The sequence below is a fragment of the Belonocnema kinseyi genome, chromosome 1 (genome assembly GCF_010883055.1).
Source record: "Belonocnema kinseyi isolate 2016_QV_RU_SX_M_011 chromosome 1, B_treatae_v1, whole genome shotgun sequence".
Taxonomy (NCBI): Eukaryota; Metazoa; Arthropoda; class Insecta; order Hymenoptera; family Cynipidae; genus Belonocnema; species Belonocnema kinseyi.
The window spans coordinates 129224844-129247129 of record NC_046657.1 but is presented as its reverse complement, the minus strand read 5'-3'; the positions used below and the strand labels follow the sequence as shown (position 1 = coordinate 129247129).

The 22286-nt window shown below is 20.1% G+C and overlaps 1 protein-coding gene across 3 annotated transcripts in view; it reads right to left on the bottom strand.

Annotated features, from left to right (window-relative positions):
- Positions 1 to 22286, bottom strand: part of LOC117169231 — a 43619-nt gene that overhangs the window by 2653 nt on the left and 18680 nt on the right. For all 3 annotated transcript variants that reach the window (XM_033355498.1, XM_033355506.1, XM_033355514.1), the window contains 5 exons: positions 17622 to 17717; positions 12833 to 12958; positions 10390 to 10515; positions 8877 to 8972; positions 1277 to 1462 (listed from right to left, as the gene is read on the bottom strand). In XM_033355498.1, coding sequence (XP_033211389.1) covers positions 1277 to 1462; positions 8877 to 8972; positions 10390 to 10515; positions 12833 to 12958; positions 17622 to 17717 — 630 coding nt within the window. The remainder of the gene's footprint in view (positions 1 to 1276; positions 1463 to 8876; positions 8973 to 10389; positions 10516 to 12832; positions 12959 to 17621; positions 17718 to 22286) is intronic.

The window sequence follows — 22286 nt, the reverse complement described above, 5'->3', positions numbered from 1 at the left end:
CTACAAAGTGTGTTTTTAGGGTCGCTGATATTAAATTTGACATCAAAAGTTATAATATCAAAATAGCGGATCCAATATGGCTAACAAAATTGTACATTTTTTTCCATATTTATCTGAAACTTGGCATAAGGGGGTTTTTATGGTTGCTGATTTATATGTTGATGTCAAAAGTTGGAAATTCAAAATAGCGGATCCAATATGGTGGCAAAAATGGTTAAATTTTTCCATATTTACCTGAAACTTAGTATAAAGGAATTTTTAGGATCTCTGATATTGAATTCGATGTCAAAAGTTGGAAATTCAAAATGGCGGATAGAATATGACTTGCTAAAATTACCAAATTTTTACATATTTCCCTGAAACTTGGTATGAAGGGATTTTTAGGATCTCTGATATTGAATTTTACGCCAAAAATGATAGATTAAAAATAGCGGATCCAATATGGTGGTCAAAATTGTTAAATTTTCACATATTTGTCTGAAACTTGGTATAAGGGAGTTTTTAGGGTTGCTGACTAATGTTTTGACGTCAAAAGTTGGAAATTCAAAATTGCGGATCCAATATGGTTGCAAAAATTGCCAAATTTTTCAATATTTGTCTGAAACTTTGTATTAGGGGACTTTTAGGGTCGCTGACTTATATTTTGATGTCAAAAGTTGGAAATTTAAAATAGCGGATCCAATATGGTGGTCAAAATTATTACATTTTTACATATTTATCTTAAACTTGATATAAGGAGTTTTTTAGCATTTGTGTGATTTTTTTCTCTCGATATTTTCTCCACATTATACAAGTTTTTTTCTTACATTAAAATATAAACAATTTCGCGTTCCAAGCATGATTTTTAAAAATTAATTAATATGAGATTGATGCTTCGAAATAGCAGATAAAACTGTTTCTAAATATTTTCATTTTGTCAATATAGTTTTTATTATTTATAATTAGCCTGTTATAATTATCTGCATAAATAGTTATAATTATAATTACAAGCTTCAAAACATAACGATTCGCTCGAAAAAATTATCTCCTTTATTTGGAACTACATTATTAAAAAAAAAAGTATAAGCTTAAAAAAGTCAAATTGTATAACCCTACAAAATTCAAAATTCGTTATAGATTAAAAATAATAAATTATTATATATAATATAAAAAAAATATAATAACACATGAATAAATATTTCTATATTTTTTGATAAGGTTTTAAATAAGGTTTTTCGGAATAAAAAATTCATAAAGTAATACATTAAAAGTAAAATATTGAGATTAGGTTACCTACCTTTGAAGACATGTCCTTATCGATAGCCAATTTCTTAGAACTTAAACCCAACTCATTCCATTGTCCTAAAAGTACTCTGCATCGGTTATAATTTAATGAACTCCAATTATTAGGTAACTTTTTCAACATGTCTTTTTGCAAATTTTCGAATGTATAAATGTCGGGTTTCTCCTCCTTCTGATGAACCTAAATATATTGTAAATTATGTCTTGTTAAATTTAAAAAAAATTATTTTTACTAATTCAGGCCTCAGGTCGCCTTTCAGGCCTAAAAAGTTTATTTAAAAAATAATAAAAATTATTTAACAATATTTTTTTCTTTATGGCAAAGTATGACAAATGAAATAAACTTTCAAGTTAATTTTCGAAAACGGAAATTCCCGGAATTATGAAAGTTCCAAAATATAAAAATCCAGACTTGGAAAATTCTCGACAATTTATAATATTGCTGAATTTTCAAACTCCCGGATAATAAAATTTCCAACAAAATATATATAAAAATAAATTTAAAAACTTGTTTTGGATGTCCAATGTATTTTTTTTTTAATTATTTTTTTAATTGAAAATAAAAATAATTAAAAACATATATATTTCGTAATGCAAAATAACAATGCAAGAACAAGATTTTAATTAAAAAAGCAATAATTTATTTAAACTTTTAGTGCAGATATTTAAAAATCTTGAAAAAAGCTTTTTTAGAATTTTGAAACATTTTAAGAGAACAATAATTTTTTTCAAGATTTATGGGAAATTTTCTCATGATTTTATATTTTTTAAAATATAATTTTAAAGAAAATTATTTAAAAAATCTAAACACTCCAAATGAATTCCTGAAATTTCGGAAAAGAATGTAAAGATTTTAAAGCAAAAAATTTCGATTTAGAAAGAAAACAACATTTTTGAAAAAATCAAATATGGTTAAGAGATATTTAGAAGTTTTTTAGAGACACAAAAATTATTCTAAACTTAAAAAAAGTTAACAAATTTAAAACGAAATGTAGACTTTTGAAGAATTTGAAAAAAATGTTAAGGACAATTTTTTTTTAATTTCTAAAAACGCAAAAAAATTTTAAGTATTTTTGTAACATTGTGTGATTTACAAAAATGTTACTTTGTATTATTTTAAAAGATATTAAAAAGTGTTAGAAGTTTTGAAAATATTTTATTTTTCCAGATCAATATTTTCTTTTATTTAATAAAATATCAAACAATATGTAGATTTTTCAAGATTTCGAAATAATAGAAGGCTTTTAAGAATTATGAAATACCTTAAAATAATAATATTACTTTTTTAAGATTCATAGGAAAATTAGAAACGATTTTTTATTTTGATAAATAAATTTTTAGAGATAATTGAAAAGGTTTTCGGAACACTTCAAATGATTTCCTAAAATTTCGGAAAAGAATGCAGAATATTTAGGAGCAACATTTTTGAACAAATTTATATCAAAATGTAGACTCTTGAAGATTATTAAAAAAAAATTAGAATCTTTTTTAGAACTTTTTGAATTTTTAAAGGTTTCAAGAGAACAAATAAATTTCCTCAAGATTCCTGGGACAATTTATAATGATTTTGCATTTTGAAAAATTATTTTTTAATAAAAATTTTGAAAAAATTTCTAAAAATGTAAAAAAAATGTATGGAATTTTCAAAGGATTTTGTAAAACTTCGCATGATTTAAAAAATGTTACATTGGATTATGTTAAATGACATTATAATGTTTTGAAAAGATTCCAAAATAATTTAAATTTTCACAGGTTTTCAATAAATTAAAAATTAAATTTTGAATTTTGAAGATTACGATAGAACAAGCTTTTTAAGAATTTATTATGGTTTCAAGATAATAAAAAAAAAAGTTTTCTCAAAATTTATGGAAAAATTTAAACTGGATTTTTTATTTTGAAAAATCAATTCTAAAATAAAAATTAAAAGCATTTTAAAGGGTACACAGTTTTTAAAAATGGCCAGAAAATAAAAAAGTAGTATTTTTTTATGAATTCAATTGCTGTTTATATCAAATAAAAATATTTCTAGATTGAAATATCAACTATTACATTTTGCGTGGAGAATTAATCTTTTGGGATTAAAAATGCATTTTTTTGTTGGAACTTTCATATTTAACAAAAAATGAAAAATGCACATTTTTAGCTGAAAATTGAAACGTTTTGGTTTAAAAATACAACTATTTGGATGGAAATCAAAATTCCTGTTGAGAATTAAAGTTTTGGGGGTAAAAAATTAAACGGATTTGTCGAAAATTCGCCTCTTTTGGTAAAAATATAATCGTTTTGATTGAGGATTTTAAAATATTGTTATAAATTTTTCATTTTCTGACAAATTCTAATATTTTTTAATTTTAAATGAAATTTTTTTCTTGGAGAAAACTTGAACTATTACATTTTTTGTTGAGAATTTATCTTTTTCGGTTTAAAGATGAATTTTCTACCAGGAGACAGACAAATTTTCAACAAAATAGATATTTTCATCATGAAAATTAAATGTCTATCAAAAAAGATTCAACAAAAAATGGAAAAAATATTTGTTGACAAATTAATTTTCAATTAAAAAACACTAATTTTCAATTAATGAAATGAATTTTAACAATTATTTTTCTTTGAAAAAAGTTTCAATTTTAACAAAATACATGAATTTTCAATTAAATTTTGAGTTCTAAAATAAATTTTCAACCTGATAGTTACGCTTTCTACCAAAAAAATTAATTTCCAACCTGAAACATTAATTTTCTGTAAAAAAGATTGATTTTTAACAAATGACATGAATTTGCAAACAACCTTTGAATTTTTAATTGAATTTTCAACCTGATCGTTAAATTTTTAACCAAAGAAAAGAATTTTTGATCAGAAAGAATAATTTTTTACAAAAACATTGATTTTTAACAAAATACATGAATTTTCAACTAAATTTTGAATTTTTAAATGTATTTTCAACCTAAGGGGTAAATTTTCTACCAAAGAAATTTATTCTCAGCCAGTAAGATTAATTTTTTACAAAAAAAAAAAGGTTGATTTTAAACCAAATATATATGAATTTTCAATGATGATTTCATGATGATTAAATGTCTATCAAAAAAGATAAACTTAAAAAAAATGGTATAGTTTAATTTTCAGTTGAAAAAAAATTAATTTAAATACAAAAACTAATTTTTATTCAAATAAATTAATTTTCATCGAAAAACATTAATTTTCTACTGAAAGTATTGATTTTTAACAGAATACATGAATTTTTCATCGCGTTTTGAAATTTTAAATGAATTTTCAACCTAATGGTTTAATTTTCAACAAAAGAAATGAATTTTCATCCAGAAAGATTAATTTTCTAAGAAAAAAGATTAATTTCTAATAAAATGCATGGTTTTTTTCACTAAATATTTCATGTTTGAAGGAATTTTTAACCTAATAGTTTATTTTCCCACCAAAGAAATAAATTTTCAGCCAGAAAAATTAACGTTATAACAAAAAAAATTGATTTTTAACAAAATACATGAATTTTCCAAGAAATATTTTATTTTTCATGGAATTTTCAACCTAATAGATTAATTTTGCACCAAAGAAATTAATTTTTTAACCAGAAAATTAACTTTATAACAATAAATACTGATTTTTAAAAAAATACATGAATTTTCCACTAAGCCCTTTATTTTTCAAGTAATTTTCATCCTAATAGTTTAATTTTCCACCAAAGAAATGAATTTTCAACCAGAAATATTAATTTTCTACCAAAAAAGATTGATCTTGAACAAAATACATGAATTTTCCACCAAAGAAATTAATTTTTTAACCAGAAAAAATTAACTTTATAACAATAAAGATTCATTTTTTTAAATAAATGAATTTTCCACTAAATTCTTTATTTTTCAAGTAATTTTCATCCTTATAGTTTAATTTTCCACCAAAGAAATGAATTTTCAACCAGAAAGATTAATTTTCTACCAAAAAAGATTGATTTTGAACAAAATACATGAATTTTCCACTAAAGAAATTAATTTTATAACCAGAAAAATTAACTTTATAACAAGAAAGATTAATTTTTTTAAATAAATGAATTTTCCACTAAATCCTTTTTTTCAAGGAATTTTCATCCTAATAGTTTAATTTTCAACCAAAGAAATTAATTTTCAACCAGAAAAATTAACGTTATAAAAAAAAGATTGATTTTTAACAAAATACATGAATTTTCCACCAAAGAAATTTATTTTTTTACCAGAAAATTAACTTTATAACGAAAAAGATTGTTTTTTAACAGAATACATGAATTTTCCAAGAAATATTTTATTTTTCATGGAATTTTCAACCTAATAGATTAATTTTCCACCAAAGAAATTAATTTTATAACCAGAAAAATTAACTTTATAACAAGAAAGATTCATTTTTTTGAATAAATGAATTTTCCACTAAATCCTTTTTTTTTCAAGGAATTTTCATCATAATATTTTAATTTTCAACCAAAGAAATGAATTTTCAACCAGAAAAATTAACGTTATAACAAAAAAGATTGATTTTTAACAAAATATATGCATTTTCCAAGAAATATTTATTTTACAAGGAATTTTCAACCTAATAGATTAATTTTCCACCAAAGAAATGAATTTTCAAACATAAAAATTAACGTTATAACAAAAAAGATTGATTATCAACAAAATAAATTAATTTTCCACTAAACCCTTTATTTTTCAAGGAATTTTCATCCTAAAAGTTTAATTTTCCACCAAAGAAATTATCTTTTAACCAGAAATACTAATTTTCTACCAAAAAAGATTGATTTTGAACAAAATACATGGATGTTCCACTAAAGAAATTAATTTTTTAACCAGAAAAATTAATTTTATAACAAAAAAGATTCATTTTTTAAAAATAAATTAATTTTCCACTAAATGCTTTATTTTTCGAGGAATTTTCATCTTAATAGTTTAGTTTTCCATCAAAGAAATGAATTTTCAACCAGAAAGATTAATTTTCTACATAAAAAGATTGATTTTGAACAAAATACATGAATTTTCCACTAAAGAAATTAATTTTATAACCAGAAAAATTAACTTTATAAAAAGAAAGATTCATTTTTTTTTAAATAAATGGATTTTTGATAAAACCCTTTATTTTTCAAGGAATTTTCATCCTAAAAGTTTAGTTTTCCACCAAAGAAATGAATTTTCAACCAGAAATACTAATTTTCTACCAAAAAAGATTGATTTTTTTTAAAATAAATTAATTTTCCTCTAAATCCTTTATTTTTCATGGAAATTTTATCCTAATAGTTTAATTTTCCACCAAACAAATGAATTTTAAACCAGAAAAATTAACGTTATAACAAAAAAGATTGATTTTTAACAAAATACATACATTTTCCAAGAAATATTTTATTTTTCATGGAATTTTCAACCTAAAAGATTAATTTTCCACCAAAGAAATGAATTTTTTAACCATAAAAATTGACTTTATAACGAAAAAGACTGATTTTTAACAAAATACATGAATTTTCCAAGAAATATTGTATTTTTCAAGGAATTTCCAACTTACTAGTTACATTTTTGGCGACAGGAATCAATTTTCAAAAGGAAGGTTGATTTTCTACCAAAAAAGATTGATTTCTAAAAAAATACATCCATTGTTGAGTAGATTTTTAATTTTTCAAGGAATTTTCAACCTAATAGTTTAATTTTCAACCAAAGAAATGTATTTTCAACCAGAAATACTAATTTTCTACCAAAAAAGAGTGATTTTTTTTTAAATAAATTAAATTTCCTCTAAATCCTTTATTTTTCAAGGAATTTTCATCCTAATAGTTTAATTTTCCACCAAAGAAATGAATTTTCAACCAGAAAAATTAAGGTTATAACAAAAAAGACTGATTTTTAACAAAATACATGAATTTTCCAAGAAATATTGTATTTTTCAAGGAATTTCCAACCTACTAGTTACATTTTTGGCGAAAGGAATCAATTTTCAAAAGAAAGGTTGATTTTCTACCAAAAAAGATTGATTTCTAAAAAAATACATCCATTGTTGGCTAAATTTTTAATGTTTCAAGGAATTTTCAACCTAGAAGTTTAATTTTCAACCAAAGAAATGTATTTTCAACCATAAGTGTGAATTATTCACTAAAAAAATTAATTTCCTACCACGAAAGACGAAGCTTCAATAAAATACAGATGTTTACAATCAAATAGATGAATTTTCAACTGAGGGAGATCAATGTTAATCTAATTTCTAAACAGCGAATAGTTAAATTTTCAGAAAAAAAATTCACTTTCAAAAAAAAAACAAAAATTAATTTTCAAAAAAATTTTAATTTTTAAGCAAAGAAATTAAGCTTTAAGTAAAATAATGAATTATCAAAGAAAAATTTAATTTGTAACCCAATTGTTGAATTTGTAACTAAAAAAATTAATTTTCTACCCAAAAAAACACAATTTTCAACAAAATAGATGGGTTTTCAACAAAATAGTTAAATTTTCAATCAAAGCAGATAAGTTTTTAATAAAAAAGATTAATTGTCGATCCAAAAAGATTATTTTTCTGCCAAAAAAATATTGACTTCAAACAAAATATATATGAATTTCCAAAGATGATTTCATGATCATTAAATTTCTATCAAAAAAGATAAATTTCCACACAAAAAAATTGGTATAGTTCAACTTTCAGTGAAGAAAAAAATATTTTCAGTAAAAAAAACTAATTTTTAATCAAATAAATGAATGTTCAACCAAAAAAATTAATTTTCTACTAAAAATATTGATTTTTGACAGAATACATGAATTTTCCATCACGTTTTGGATTTTTAAATAAATCTTCAACCTAATAGTTAAATTTTCCAAAAAAAAATGTATTTTCAACCAGGAAGATTAATGTTCTAACAAAAAAGATTTATTTTAAACAAAATACATAAATTTTCTATCAAATGTAAAATCAACCAGTTAGATTAATTTTCTGGCAAATAAGATTGATCTTTAACAAAATAAATGAATTTTCGACTAAATTTTGAATCTGTAAAGGAATTTTCAACCTAATAGTTAAATTTTCCACCAAAGAAATGAATTTTTAATACTCTGCCAAAAAAGACAAAGTTTCGACAAAATACAGAATTTCCAACCAAATAGCTAAATTTTCAAAAGAGGAACATTAATGTTCAACCAAATATGGAATAGTTATTTTCAGTTAAAAAAAATTAATCTGCAACAAAACATATTCAACAAAATGGTTAAATTTTGAACAAACCAAAAAATTCTTTTTAACTAAAATTGTGAAACATTAACTAAAAACAAAACAAATAATCTTTTAACAAAATAGTTTCATTTTCAACTAAGCAGTTTAACTTTGAACCGCAAAAAATGTTTTCTCTAAAGTGTCAACTTTCCATGTGAAATTTGCCATATTGCAGGATCGAGATTATAAAGAGAAGCTGCAATTTTTAATAGAAATAACAAAAATTAACCGTTTGTGGTAACTTTTGATTCTAAAAACTATTATTTAAATGTGAATAATTTAAAAGATATATATTTAAAAAATGGTTATTTTTCATTTATTGTAAAACTGCAATTTAACTGTTAATTAAAATTCTTTTTTGTATTAAAAAATATACTTACGATATTCTTTTTTCTGACACTACTGTATTTCTTCAGTATTCGTTTAATTGAAGAAGATTTAAGTTGAACAGTATTGTCTGTTATACACAATGAATTCTGAAAGAAAATAAAAATGTAAATATTATAAACATGTTATATAAATTTTTATAACAAATAAATATGAAATTAAAACAATATTAAATAATAATAATAATAATACAATAAAATGAATAGAAAATATAAATATTATAAACATGTAATATACATTTCAAAAATAAATAATAAATATAAATTTTGAAAATGAATAAATATAAAATTATGATAATAATAAATAATAACAATAAAATAATATTATCAAATGAATAGTAAATATAAATATTATGAAAACGTAATATAAATATTAAAAATAAATAAATAAATATGAAATTATAATAATATTATATAATAATTCATAATTAATCAATAATTAATAAAATAATAATATAATAAAGTGAATAATAATAATAAAATGAGTAGTAAATATAAATATTATAAACATCTAATATAAATTTTGAAAATAAATATGAAATTGTAATAACAATGAATTAATAATATAATAAAATGAATAGTAAATATAGATATTATAAAAAGTATTATACATTTTTCAAATAAATAAATATGAAATTATAATAATATTAAATAATAATAAAATAATAAAATGAATAGTAAATATAAATATTACAAACATGTAATATACATTTTTTAAATAAATAATAAGTATAATTCTGATAAAAATTTAATATAAATTTTTAAAATAAATATGAAATTGTAATAATAATAAATAATAATAATAATAAAATAATAATATAATAAAATGAATAGTAAATACAAATATTATAAAAATGTAATATAAATTTTTTAAATAAATAAATATGAAATTATAATAATATTAAATAATCATTCATAATTAATCAATAATTAATAAAAATAACAATATAATAAAGTGAATAATAAATATAAATACTGTAAACATGTAATATAAATTTAAAAATGAATAAATATGAAATTATAATAATATTAAATAATAATAATAACAATAATAATAAAATAATAAAATGAATAGTAAATATAAATATTACAAACATGCAATATACATTTTTTAAATAAATAATAAATATAAATATTATAAAAATGTAATATAAATTTTTTAAATAAATAAATATGAATTTAAAATAATAATAAATAATAATAATAAAATAATTAAATGAATAGTACATATAAATATTATAAATAAATAAATATGAAATTAAAATAATAATAATAAATAACAATAATTAAATAATTAAATGAATAGTAAATAATATATACATAATAAACATGTAATATAAATTTTAAAAATACATAAATATGAAATAATAATAGTAAATAATAATAATAGAATAAAATAAATAATAAATAAAAAATAATAATATAAATATTTCGCATTTTTGGCAATCAAGATAATAAATTATTAGTGCAGGTATATAAAAATAAAATAATAAAAGTCTCGTTATACCTCCAAAGGTATCGAATTCTCCGCCTCGTTATTTTCTCCGATACAAACTAATTCCACACGATTTTCGAAATCCAAACTATTCACATCTATCTGCTTCGACATTATTTCCGTGTTCGACTCTGGATTCTAAAAAAAAAAGTTGAATATTTCTCAGTTTACGGTGATTGATAAATAATAAATAATTACTAAACGTATCTACAGGCCTCGGACTTTAAAGATCCAAAATAGTTTAAACAGTGTCAGCAATTTCAAAAAATAATGTCAAGATAGTGTCATAACATTTTTTATGTATTAAAAATTAAATTCAATGTTTATTTAAAATTTTATTTATAAGACTGAATAAGAAAATACTAATATTTTTGATTACAAATTCGTTATTTTCGGTTAAGAATAAAGTATTTAGATAAAGACGAAGAGAAGAAATTTAGATAAATATTTAAAATAAAATAAAGATAAAAAAAATGAAAAAAAAGTTTTTTAAATAACTAACTAAATTTAAAAAAATTTTTAATTAAATAAATAATATTTAAAATAAAGGTGTTGGTTGAATGTCAAACTAATTTCTTAAAAGTTCCTTTTTTGACTTAAAGATTTATAATTTAAGATAAAAAATCCTTTTATTTTGGTTAGGAAGTTATTTTTTAAACTGAAAATATAACTATTTTGTTAAAAAAAAATTTTTAATTCATCTCTTTCTGTAGAAATTTCCTCTTTTTGGATAAAAATGCAAATGTCTGGTTAAAAAAAAATCGATTTGGATTGAAACTGTTCAAAACATTAATTTGAAAATTTACGTAATTTCGTACAAATTAAAATTTTTGTAGAAAATTAATCTTCTTGGTTGAAATTCAACCATTTGGTTAAAAAATTGATGTATTCTGTAAAAAATCGTCTCTTTCAAAAGAAAACTTTTTCTTCGTTTGTAAAATCTAACTGCTTTTGATTTTTTATCATATTATTTTGTTGTTTAAATATAAATTTTCCCATATTTTGTTAAAAATTCATCTTTTTATGTTTAAAATTCAACTCTTTGATTGAAGCTCAAACTAATTTCTTAAGAGTTTATTTTTTTAGTTCAAAATTAATTATTTTAGTTTAAAATTCGTGTTCCTTCAGATGAAAACTTAATTTAATTAACTGAAAAATTTGGAGTTTTTTTCAAAGTCGAACATTTAATTTTTTGTCGAAAATTTGTCTTTTTGACTTGAAAATTCAAAAATTTTGTCGAAAATGCAACTATTTAGTACAAAATTAAACTGTCTTATAGATTTTTTTAAAAATTAAATCCCCCAAATGAAAATATATCTGCTAAATTTTTTGTTTAAAAACTGGTCTATTTTAGTTTAAAATTTCAACTATTTAGCTTAAAAAATGTTGAAATGAAACAAATATAATCTAAAAAATTAATAAAATAAAATTCGGACTAACGACACACTGTTCAAAATATTAATTTGAAAACTGATGTAATTTGTTAAAAATTCAAAGTTTTTTGTAGAAAATTAATTTTCTTGGTTGAAAATTCAACCTTTTCGATAGAAAATTTGTCTTCATTTCTTAAATCTAACTGCTTTTTATTTTTTAGAAAAATATTTGTTTGTTAAAATACGAGCTTTCCGAATTTTTGTAAATGTTTATGATTTTGTGTTTAAAATTAAACCTATTTATTTAAATACAAACTAATTTCTTCAGAATTCTTTTTTTTTAAATGAAGATTTATAATTTTAGTTGAAAAATCATTTTCTAATTGGTTAAAAAGTAATTTTTTAACTCAAAAATTAATTATTTTGTTAACAATTCAATCGATTGATTGCAAGTTAACTTTTTTGTTGGAAATTTAGTTTTTTTGTAGAAAATTCGTCTTTTTTATTGAAAATTCAACAATTTGGTATAAAATGCAATTATTTGGTACAAAATTAAATTATCTCGCAGAATTGTTTAAAATTTTGATTGAAAATTAAATTTCATAAATGAAAATATACCTGCTACAGTTTTTGTTGAAAAATGATCTATTTAAGTTTTAAAAATTAAACTATTTAGTTAAAAAATTTACAAACCAAAAAAAATATAAGCTAATAATTCATCAATTAAAATTTAATGTAATTTATTAAAAATTCCTTCTTTTTTGTAGAAAATTAATCTTCTTGGTTCAAAATTCAACTATTTTGTTATTTTTTCTGCTAGAAAATGAATCTTACTGGTTAAAAATTCAACTATTTGGTTGAAAATTTAACTATTTAGTTGAAAATTCAACATTTTGGATGATTTTTTGTTTAAATTTACTGACTGAAAAATTACTATAGGTTGGAAATTCGTCTTTTTGATTAAAAAATAGTGTCTAGTGTATTTTTGTTGTTGAAATAAAAGCAAGATTTTGTCATCGCTGAAAAAAAGTATTCAAATAGTAAATAATATAAAATAGTAGATAATAAAAGTTGTAACATACCTCCAAAGTTATTAAATAATCCTCGGATTTATCTTCTTCGATATCAATAGACTCGAAAGAATTTTCAAGATCCGAAGTATTTTTTTCCTCAGCGTTCGAAATTCTTTCCGTGTTAGAAAGTAGATCCTGAAACCAATTTTGAATCGCAAATTTTATTTGCGCATAACATTTTTTTTTATTTATAAGGCATATTAAATAAAACATTTTATGGCATTATAAAAATTCAAATCCATTTTTTAAGTCAGGATTGCTAGAGAATTTTTATCTCAAAATTCCAAGTCTTTTTCAGGACAATTTAAAATATATATATAGAATTGCGCGGACCGTCCCGATTTTTTGGGAAAGAAAAAAATATAATTCGAGGCGAGAAATCAGATCAAATGAAACTCATAAAACTCTTTAAGTATTAATAAATTGTTAATTTCAATTTCGAATTCCAAGTTCTTTAATTTCAACTTTATTCCTCTCCAAATTCGAATCTTTTCTATTAGAATTCCCATAAATTGTGAAAGAATTTTTAATTTTTACTACTTTCAAAATCAAAATCTTTTAAATAAATTTTTTTTTTAATTAATGTACATTATTATTTTTTGATTCTTAATTGAGACATTTTGAATTTAAAACTGTCAATTTTTGGAAATTAAATTTGGAACTACTAAAAAATCAAAAAAAATAAATAAATAAAATTCCCGAAACTATAAAACGCTGAAAAAAAATATTCAGAATAGAAAATTTCTGAAAAAAATTTATTTTATAGTGTCAGGATTTTTATTTTTTGAGATTTTTCAGTAGCCCCTTAAAATGAAAAAAGGAGCATTTTTAATTTCCGAGTAAATAATTATTTAAGAGCAAGCGCTTTAATTTCATATTTTTATTTTATTTTTATTTTCAAAACATTTAAGCTTTTATTACAAAAAATATTTAATTTCAAACGTTTTAAACTTGGAATTATTTTTTATTCAAACTTTTAAATTGAAAGCACTTTATTTTCATATTATTTAATTTTAAACACTTAAAACTTAAAAGATCTCAACTGTTAAAACTTAAAATTTTTATTATTTAATTAATTTAATTTAATTTTCATTGTAATTTGAAATAACATATTAAAATACATACAATAATTTTTAAATTATTAAAACGCCCCTTTTTCCAACTGTTGATAAAATGCTTTAATTTTTATAATATGAAATCAAAATTTTTTCTACCATAAACTTGGGAGAAAAAAGAGTCAAATTTCAAATAAGGAATGTACTCAATAGATTAATTATAAAAATTAACTAGCACATTTTTGCTAAATTTTGGTTTTTTTCTATCAAATTTAACCCCAGAAATAAAATCTGAGCCAAAAATTTTGAAAATATAACAATAATTTGGCAAACTTACCTTTAAAATAAGAATAAGAGTTTACAATTTTTAAACTGCATAGTTCAATTTTTATTATAAAAAATTAATTTTTGTAACATAAAAAAATTATTCAAAAAAAGGTTACATTTATTAACCAAAAAGATCAATTTTAAAGAAAGAAGATTGATTTTCTACCAAAAAAGTCAAATTTTGAAAACCATTAATTTTGTAACTAAAAAATATCAATTTTCAACCAAAAATGAAATAGTTGAATTTTCAGTAAAAAGACGAATTTTCAATCAAATACATGCATTTTTAACAACAAAAAGATATTAATTTTCAACCAAAATTATGATTATTCAACCAAAAAATTAATTTGTAAGAACAAATTTTCATTTTCTACCAAAAAAGGCCAATTTTCTGTCAAGAAAGATGAATTTTCAATTAAATATTTAAATTTTAAACTAAAAAATACCAATTTTCAGCCAAAATATAAGTTACATTATCGGTTTAAAAAAATTAATTTTCAACCAAAAACATTAATTTTGTACCAAAAAATAGGAATTTCCACGAAACTGCATGAATTTTAAACACATTAGTTGTATTTCTAACTAAAAGAAAAATCATAAAATGAAATAATTACATTTTCAAATAATATAATTAACATTTATAAAAAAATTCTACAAATTAGTTACACTATCCTGCAAGGAAATTAATTTTATATTAAAATGATGAGTTTTCAACCAAAAATGAAATTTAAACAAACACATGAATTTTCTACAAAGTAAAAAAAGATACGTTTTGAAGCAAAAAAGGAATAGTTAAATTTTCAGTTACAACAAGATTTTTCAAAAAGAAAAAAACGAATTTTCAAAAAGACAGTTTAATTTTCAAATAAAGCAATAAAGTTTTTTAAAAAATCCTATCAAGAAAGATGAATTTTCAACAAAATAAATGAATTTTCCACTAAACATTTAAATTTTAAACTAAATAATACCAATTTTTGACCCAAAAATGAAAGTTAAATTTTCGATTAAAAAAATTAATTCCCGACCAAAAAGACTCATTTTCAGTGAAAAAGGCGGATTTTTAACAAAGGTCAAGAATTTAAAACACATTAGTTGTCTTGTTAACTAAAAAAAATAACATAAAAATGTAACAATTACATTTTCAATCAATATAAATAATTTTCACATAAAAATTCTACAATTCTACAATTCTACAATTCTACTATCATTCATAGAAATTAATTTTAAATTAAAAAGGTGAATTTTCAACCAAACAAATGAAGTTTAAAACAAAACAAAAAAATATTCTATCAAGAAAGATGAATTTTTAAACTAAAAAAGACCAATTTTTGAAGCAAAAATGGAAAATGAATTTTCAGTTGAGAACATTCATTTCTGACAAATAAAAATTAATTTTTTATAAAAAAAAAATGAATTTTCAACGCATTAGTTGCATTTTTCACTAAATAAAATTACCATAAAAATGTAATAATTTCATTTTTATTTAATGTAATTAGCTTGAATAAAAAAATCTACAAAATGGTTACACTTTCATCCTAAGAAACTTATTTTAAATTAAAATAATGAATTTGTAATTAAAAAAGTTGAATATTAATCGAAAACATGAATTTTCTACCAAAAAAGGACGAATTTTCAATAAAATATTTTAATTTTAAACCAAATAAAGACCAATTTCCAGCCAAAAATTGAATAATTGCATTTTCAGATAAAAAATTAATTTTCAACCAAAAAGATTACTGTTCTACCGAACAATACTAATTTTTAATAAAGTAAATGAATTTAAAACACACTATTTTTATTGCCGACTAAACAAAAATTCACATAAAAAATGCAATAATTACATTTTCAATTAATCTGATTAACTTTATATAAAAAAAATCTGCAAAATAGTTACACTTTCATCCAAAGAAATTAATTATGAATTAAAATGATTAATTCGCAATAAAAAAAATATATTAATCAAAAACATGATTTTTCTGCTAAAATATTTGAATTTTAAACTAAAAAAATAACGATTTTCAGTCAAAAATTGAATAATTTATTTTTCGGTTAAAACATTAATTTTCAACCAAAAAGATTAATTTTCTACCAAAAAATAATCTTTTTTAACAATATGCATGCATTTTAAACACATTAGTTATATTGTCAAATAAAAAAATTCATTCAAAATGTAATAATTTCATTTTCAATTAATATAATCAACTGTCGTAAAAAATGCTACAAAATAATTACACTTTCAATCAAAGAAATTAATTTTAAATTAAAATGATGAATTTGTAATTAAAAAAAAAAGAAATAATAATTAAAATTATGATTTTTATATCAAAAAGGATGAATTTTCAATAAAATATTTGAATTTTAAACTATAAAAATACCCATTTTCAGCAAAAAATGGAATAGTTACATTTTCAGTTAAAACATTAATTTTCAACCAAAAAGTGTAATTTTCTACCAAAAAATAAGAATTAAAAAAAAGGGATGAATTTTTAACACGTCAGTTGTATTCAATTAATATAATCAACTGTCATAGAAAAATTCCAGAAAATAGTTACAATTTCATCCAAAGAAATTAATTTTAAATTAAAATGAAGTAATTTTCGACCAAAAAGGAAGAATTTGCAACAAAATACTTGAATTTCCCATCAAATATTTAAATTTTTAATTAAAAAAGACCGATTTTCAGCACAAAAAAGGTATAGTTACATTTTGGGTCGAAAAATTAATTTTCAACCAAAAAGATGAATTTTCTACTACAAAAAGCGAATTTTAAACAAAATGCGTGAATTTTAAACACATTATTTGTATTGTCAACTAAAAAAAAATCCATAAAATTGTAATAATTACATTTTTAGTTAATATAATTAACTTTCATAAAGAAAAGTCTACAAAATAGGTACAATTTCATCCGAAGAAATTAATTTAAAATTAAAATTAAGATTTTTCAAACCAAAAAATGAAATTTTAACCAAAAAAATGAATGTTCTACCAATAATTTCCACAAAAATACATGAATTTTCAAACAAATATTTTAATTTGGCCTTAAAAAACACCCATTTTTAGCCAAAGATGCAATAATTACATTTTTAGTTAAAAAGTTAAATTTTCAACCAAAATAGACAAATTTTTAAATAAAAGTGTAAAACTTGATAGTTCAACCAAAAAAGATTTATTTTAAAAAATAAAAAAAAGTTAAATTCAACCACAAAATTTGCAATATAATAAATTAATCCTGAACCAACACAGATTAGTTTTTTAACAAAAAATTACACTTTTAGCAAAAAATATGAATTTAGATTAAGAAAAAATGCGTTTTAAACAAAATAGTTAACTTTTACAAGCAAAAAAGAGGAATTTTCGATAAAATACAAAAAATTTTGCGTTACTCACTACAATTTTTTAAAGAATATGATACTCACGATATCCTTTTTTTTCACAAGAGTATTTGTGGTTTGGATTCGTTGAGGTGAGAGATATTCCGGCTTAACTGAACTTTCCCTGACTGACACTGGATTCTGAAAAAAAATTTCAGGGTGACCGTTTTCGTCAATGAAAAAAATTCCCGGTTTTTTCTCGGTTCGCAAACATTTTTCACGGTCAATAAAATTTAAAAAATTCGAACTCTAAACCTAAAAATTGTACCATTTTAAGTAATAAAAACTGAGCTGCAATTCATTTCAAGCTGAAAACAATAAAAATGGAGGGATAAATATTTTTTTTTTAGATAAAATGAACACTTTTTAAATTGGAATTTCAATTATTTTTATTTCAAAATGTTGAAAAATCAACATGTTGTTTTACATTTTTTTCAATATTAATTATATTTGAAAATTTTTGAGCACTTTTAAACATTTTTTTAATTAATTGAATTTTTCCTAAAATCTTTCCTAAAATTAAAAAGAAAAATTCTGCAAATTAAAAATATTTCCTTAAAATCTTCCAAATTCATTTGAGACAATTTTTAAAATATTTTTAAATCTTTTTAGATATTGTCTCAAAATTAATTTTTCAAAGTGAAAAAATGAATTTAAATTTCCCTAAGAATCTTGAGAACATGTTTTTTTTTATTCTTTTAGAGCTTTTCACAGTTCTTAAAAAGCTTCTACATTTAAAAACGGCATTTTTTAATTCTTTCAATAAAAAAAAAACGTCTGAAAATGAAAATCTAAAATTGAAAATTAATTATTTTTATTTTATTAATTATAAGTCAAAATAACTGTTCGATATTTTTTTTTTTTTTTACAAAAAACAAAATGTCATAATTATCCTAGTAATTCATATTTTAATTTATATAAAAAATCTATTAATTTTACGTTTTTATATTTATTACGAATATATGTTTAGAAATCATTTCCATGATGGAAAAAATTATAATAAAAGTAAAATATTACTATAAATTTGTTTAAAATCAATTTTTAATTCGAAAATGAGGAAAATATCGATTATTTTCCGTTTTGCAACACAGAACACGCAATTTTTCAATTTAAACGATAATAATTTGAAAATTGCGCTCACGAACTTTTTAAGAGAATTTATCTAATATAAATTTTATTCATGAAGGCTTTCAATGTACAATTATTATACAAAATGGAAACCTTTTTATTTGCAAGTGTCAAAATTTGAACAGATTCAATTTTAATTTATTTTCATTCAATTTTAACAATTTTTATGTATTTTTATTTATTTAAATACACGCTTGAAACTTTAAACTGACAATTTAAAATTTTACAATTTGTAAAAATGTGTAAAATATGTAATTGTTTAAAAATAAAATACTTTAAATGGTAAAATTTACAATAATTTACTTCTTATCGAAAGCGAAAAATGCTGAATAATTTTTCATTGAAATTTCTCTACAAACATTATTTGTCCGGCAAACTTTTCAATTAAGAATTTTTCAACAATTGAAGCTTTTGATTTGTAACACAATATTTTTAAATTATTCTCTTCTTGTAGAAATTTCAACTTTTTTTAAATTAAAAATGCATCTCTTTTGTAGAAAATTAAGCGGTTGTAGTTAAAAATTAAAAAGTTCTTTTTTTGGCTTAAAAATTCAGAAATTTGTCTTTTTTGTTTGAAAATTGTTTTTTTGTTTCGATTAGAAATGAAATTTTTTAGTTAAAAATGAATCTGTTTTGGTTGAGATATCGATTATTATATTTTTCGTTGAGAATTCATCTCTTTTAGTTGAAAATTAGATTCATTTGTTGAAAGTGGAACTCTTTGCAAAAAATTCATTTTTTTGCTGCTGTTCAAAATTATTTTTTCAACTGAAAATTTAACTTATACATTTTGATTTGAAAATTTATATTTTTCAGATGAAAATGGAACAATTTGATTTAAATTTATGTATGTGTATTTTATTGAAAATTCGACTTCTTTGTAAAAATTAAAAAAATCTCTTCAAAAATGCAACAGTTATAAAAACTAAATTGTTTAATTTTAAATAAAAACCAGTTTAATTTGACAAAAAAGATGAATTTTCAAAAGAAAAGAAATAATTTTCTATCAGAAAGACGAATTTTCAGCAAACTGCGTAAATTTTTTATCAAATAGTTCAATTTTAAATCAAGAAAAATATTTTTTTTTACTAAAAAAGAACATTTTTCAACCAAATATATTAATTCTAAACTAAAAACATAAACTTTCAATTAAAAAAGGAAGGATTTCAACCAAAAATGGAAAGGTAAAATTTTAAGTTAAAAAAATAATTGTCAACTGAACAAAAACTAAAATGATTTTTAATAAAATATTTACATTTTCAACAACAAAAAAACAGTTTAATTTTCAGCAAAAAAGATAAATTCTCAACAAGAAATGTAATATTCGATATTTCATCCAAAAAAATTTTTATTTGAAATTAAAAATAGTTTTATTCATCCAAAAAAGACGAATTCTCAACAAAAAAAACATACTTTCTGATATTTAAACCAAATAGTTGAATGCTTTTTAACAAAATAGTTACATATCAAACAAACAAAAAAATTAATTTTTTACTTCAATGATGAATCTTGAACCAAAAAATGAATTTTGAACCTAGTAAGTAAATTCAATACCATTTAAATTTTAAACTAAAAAAGATACATTTTTAACTAAAAATGGAAATGTTAAATTTTTATTTAAAACAATTAATTTTCAACCAAAAAAGAACTATAATTAAAAAAAAAGTTTCTTTTTCAACCAAGTAATTGAATTATTAACAAGAAAAGATAAATTCTTAAGAAATGCAATATTCGATGTATCAGACAAAAAAGGTTTTTTTTTTAAATTCGAAAAAGTTTTATTCATCCAAAAAAGGCAACTTTTTTACCAAAAATATTATATTATATGAAACAAATTTCGAACTAAATAGTTCAATTTTTTAAACAAAAAGTTTTCATTTCTTTAAAAAAGACCAATTTTCAGCAAAATACATACATTTTTAATGAGGTAGTTGAATTTAAAATAAAAAAAAAGAATCTATTAAAAATGACAATCTTTCAATCGAATAATTAAAATCTATATCAAAAAATTTAATTTTTAACTAAAAAATATTAATTTTCAACCAAAAATAGAAACTTTAAATTATCATTCAAAATAATTTTCACAAAAAAAATAATAATAATAATAAAGTCAATTTTGAACAAAATAATTACATTTCAAACAAAAAAATGAATTTTCCTCTTCAATAATGAATCTTCAACCAAAAAATGAATTTTGAACCAAATAAGTAAATTCAATACCATTTAAATTTTAAACTAAAAAAGATAAATTTTTAACAAAAAACGGAAATGTTAAATTTTTATTAAAAAAAATTAATTTTCAACCAAAAAGAAACTATAATTTTTAAAAATAGTTTCTTTTTCAACCAAGTAATTGAATTATCAACAGGAAAAGATAGATTCTTAAGAAGAAATGTAATATTCAATATTTCAATCAAAAAAAATTTTTAATTTAAATTCAAAAAAGTAAAAAAAGAAGCGAATTCTCAAAAAAAAAATTTATACTTTAACCAAACAGTTCAATTCCTAACAACCAGATTTAATTTTTAACCACTTTCATTTTTTAATCATAAATTTATATTTTCTACCAAAAGGAGGAATTTTCAATAAAATACATAAATTTTAAATTAAATACACAAATTTCCAACCAAATATTTCAATTTTTAACTAAAAAAAAAAGATAAATTTTGAACAAAAAATGGAAACATTAAATTATCATTCAAACAAATTCATTTTCAAATAGAAAAGCAACAAATTTCCAACAAAATGTAATATTCTGTATTTCAAACAAAAAAGATAAAAGACATAAAATCTAAATGAAAAAAATTCAATTTTTAAATAAAAAATATTAATTTTCCACTAAAAATGGAAACTTTAAATTATCATTCAAAAAAAATTTCAAAAAAAAAAAAATAATAATGAAAACATTTTTCGACAAAATAGTTACATTAAAAAAAAATGAATTTTCCATTTTAATGATGAAGCTTCAACCAAAAAATGAATTTTGATCCAAGTAAATAACTTCAATACCATTTAAATTCTTAACGAAAAAATGGAAACGCTAAATTATCATTCAAATTCATAAAAAAAACTTTGCAGTAAAATATAATATTCTGTATTTCAACCAAAAAAAATTACAAAAAGATGAATTTTCGATAAAAAAAGTTAAATCCTGAATTAAAATCGAATTTTGTCCAACCAACTATTACATTTTAACCGAAAAATTTTATTTTCTCTAAAAAAAAACGAATTTTCAGCAAAATAAATAAATTTTTTGTCAAGTAGTTGAATTTAAAATTAAAATTTAAAAAAAATTTATATTAAAATCGACAAATTTTCAACCGAATACATCAAATCTAAAGAAAAAAATGCAATTTTTAACTAAAAAATATTAATTTTTAACAAAAAATGGAAACTTTAAATTATGGTTCAAACTAATTAAAAAAATAATAAAAACAATTTTTAAAAAGATAGTTATGCTTTAAAAAAATAATTTTTTATTTCAATGATGAATCTTGAACCAAAAAATTAATTTTGAACCAAGTAAGTAAATTCAATACCATTTAAATTTTAAACTAAAAAAGATACATTTTTAACAAAAAA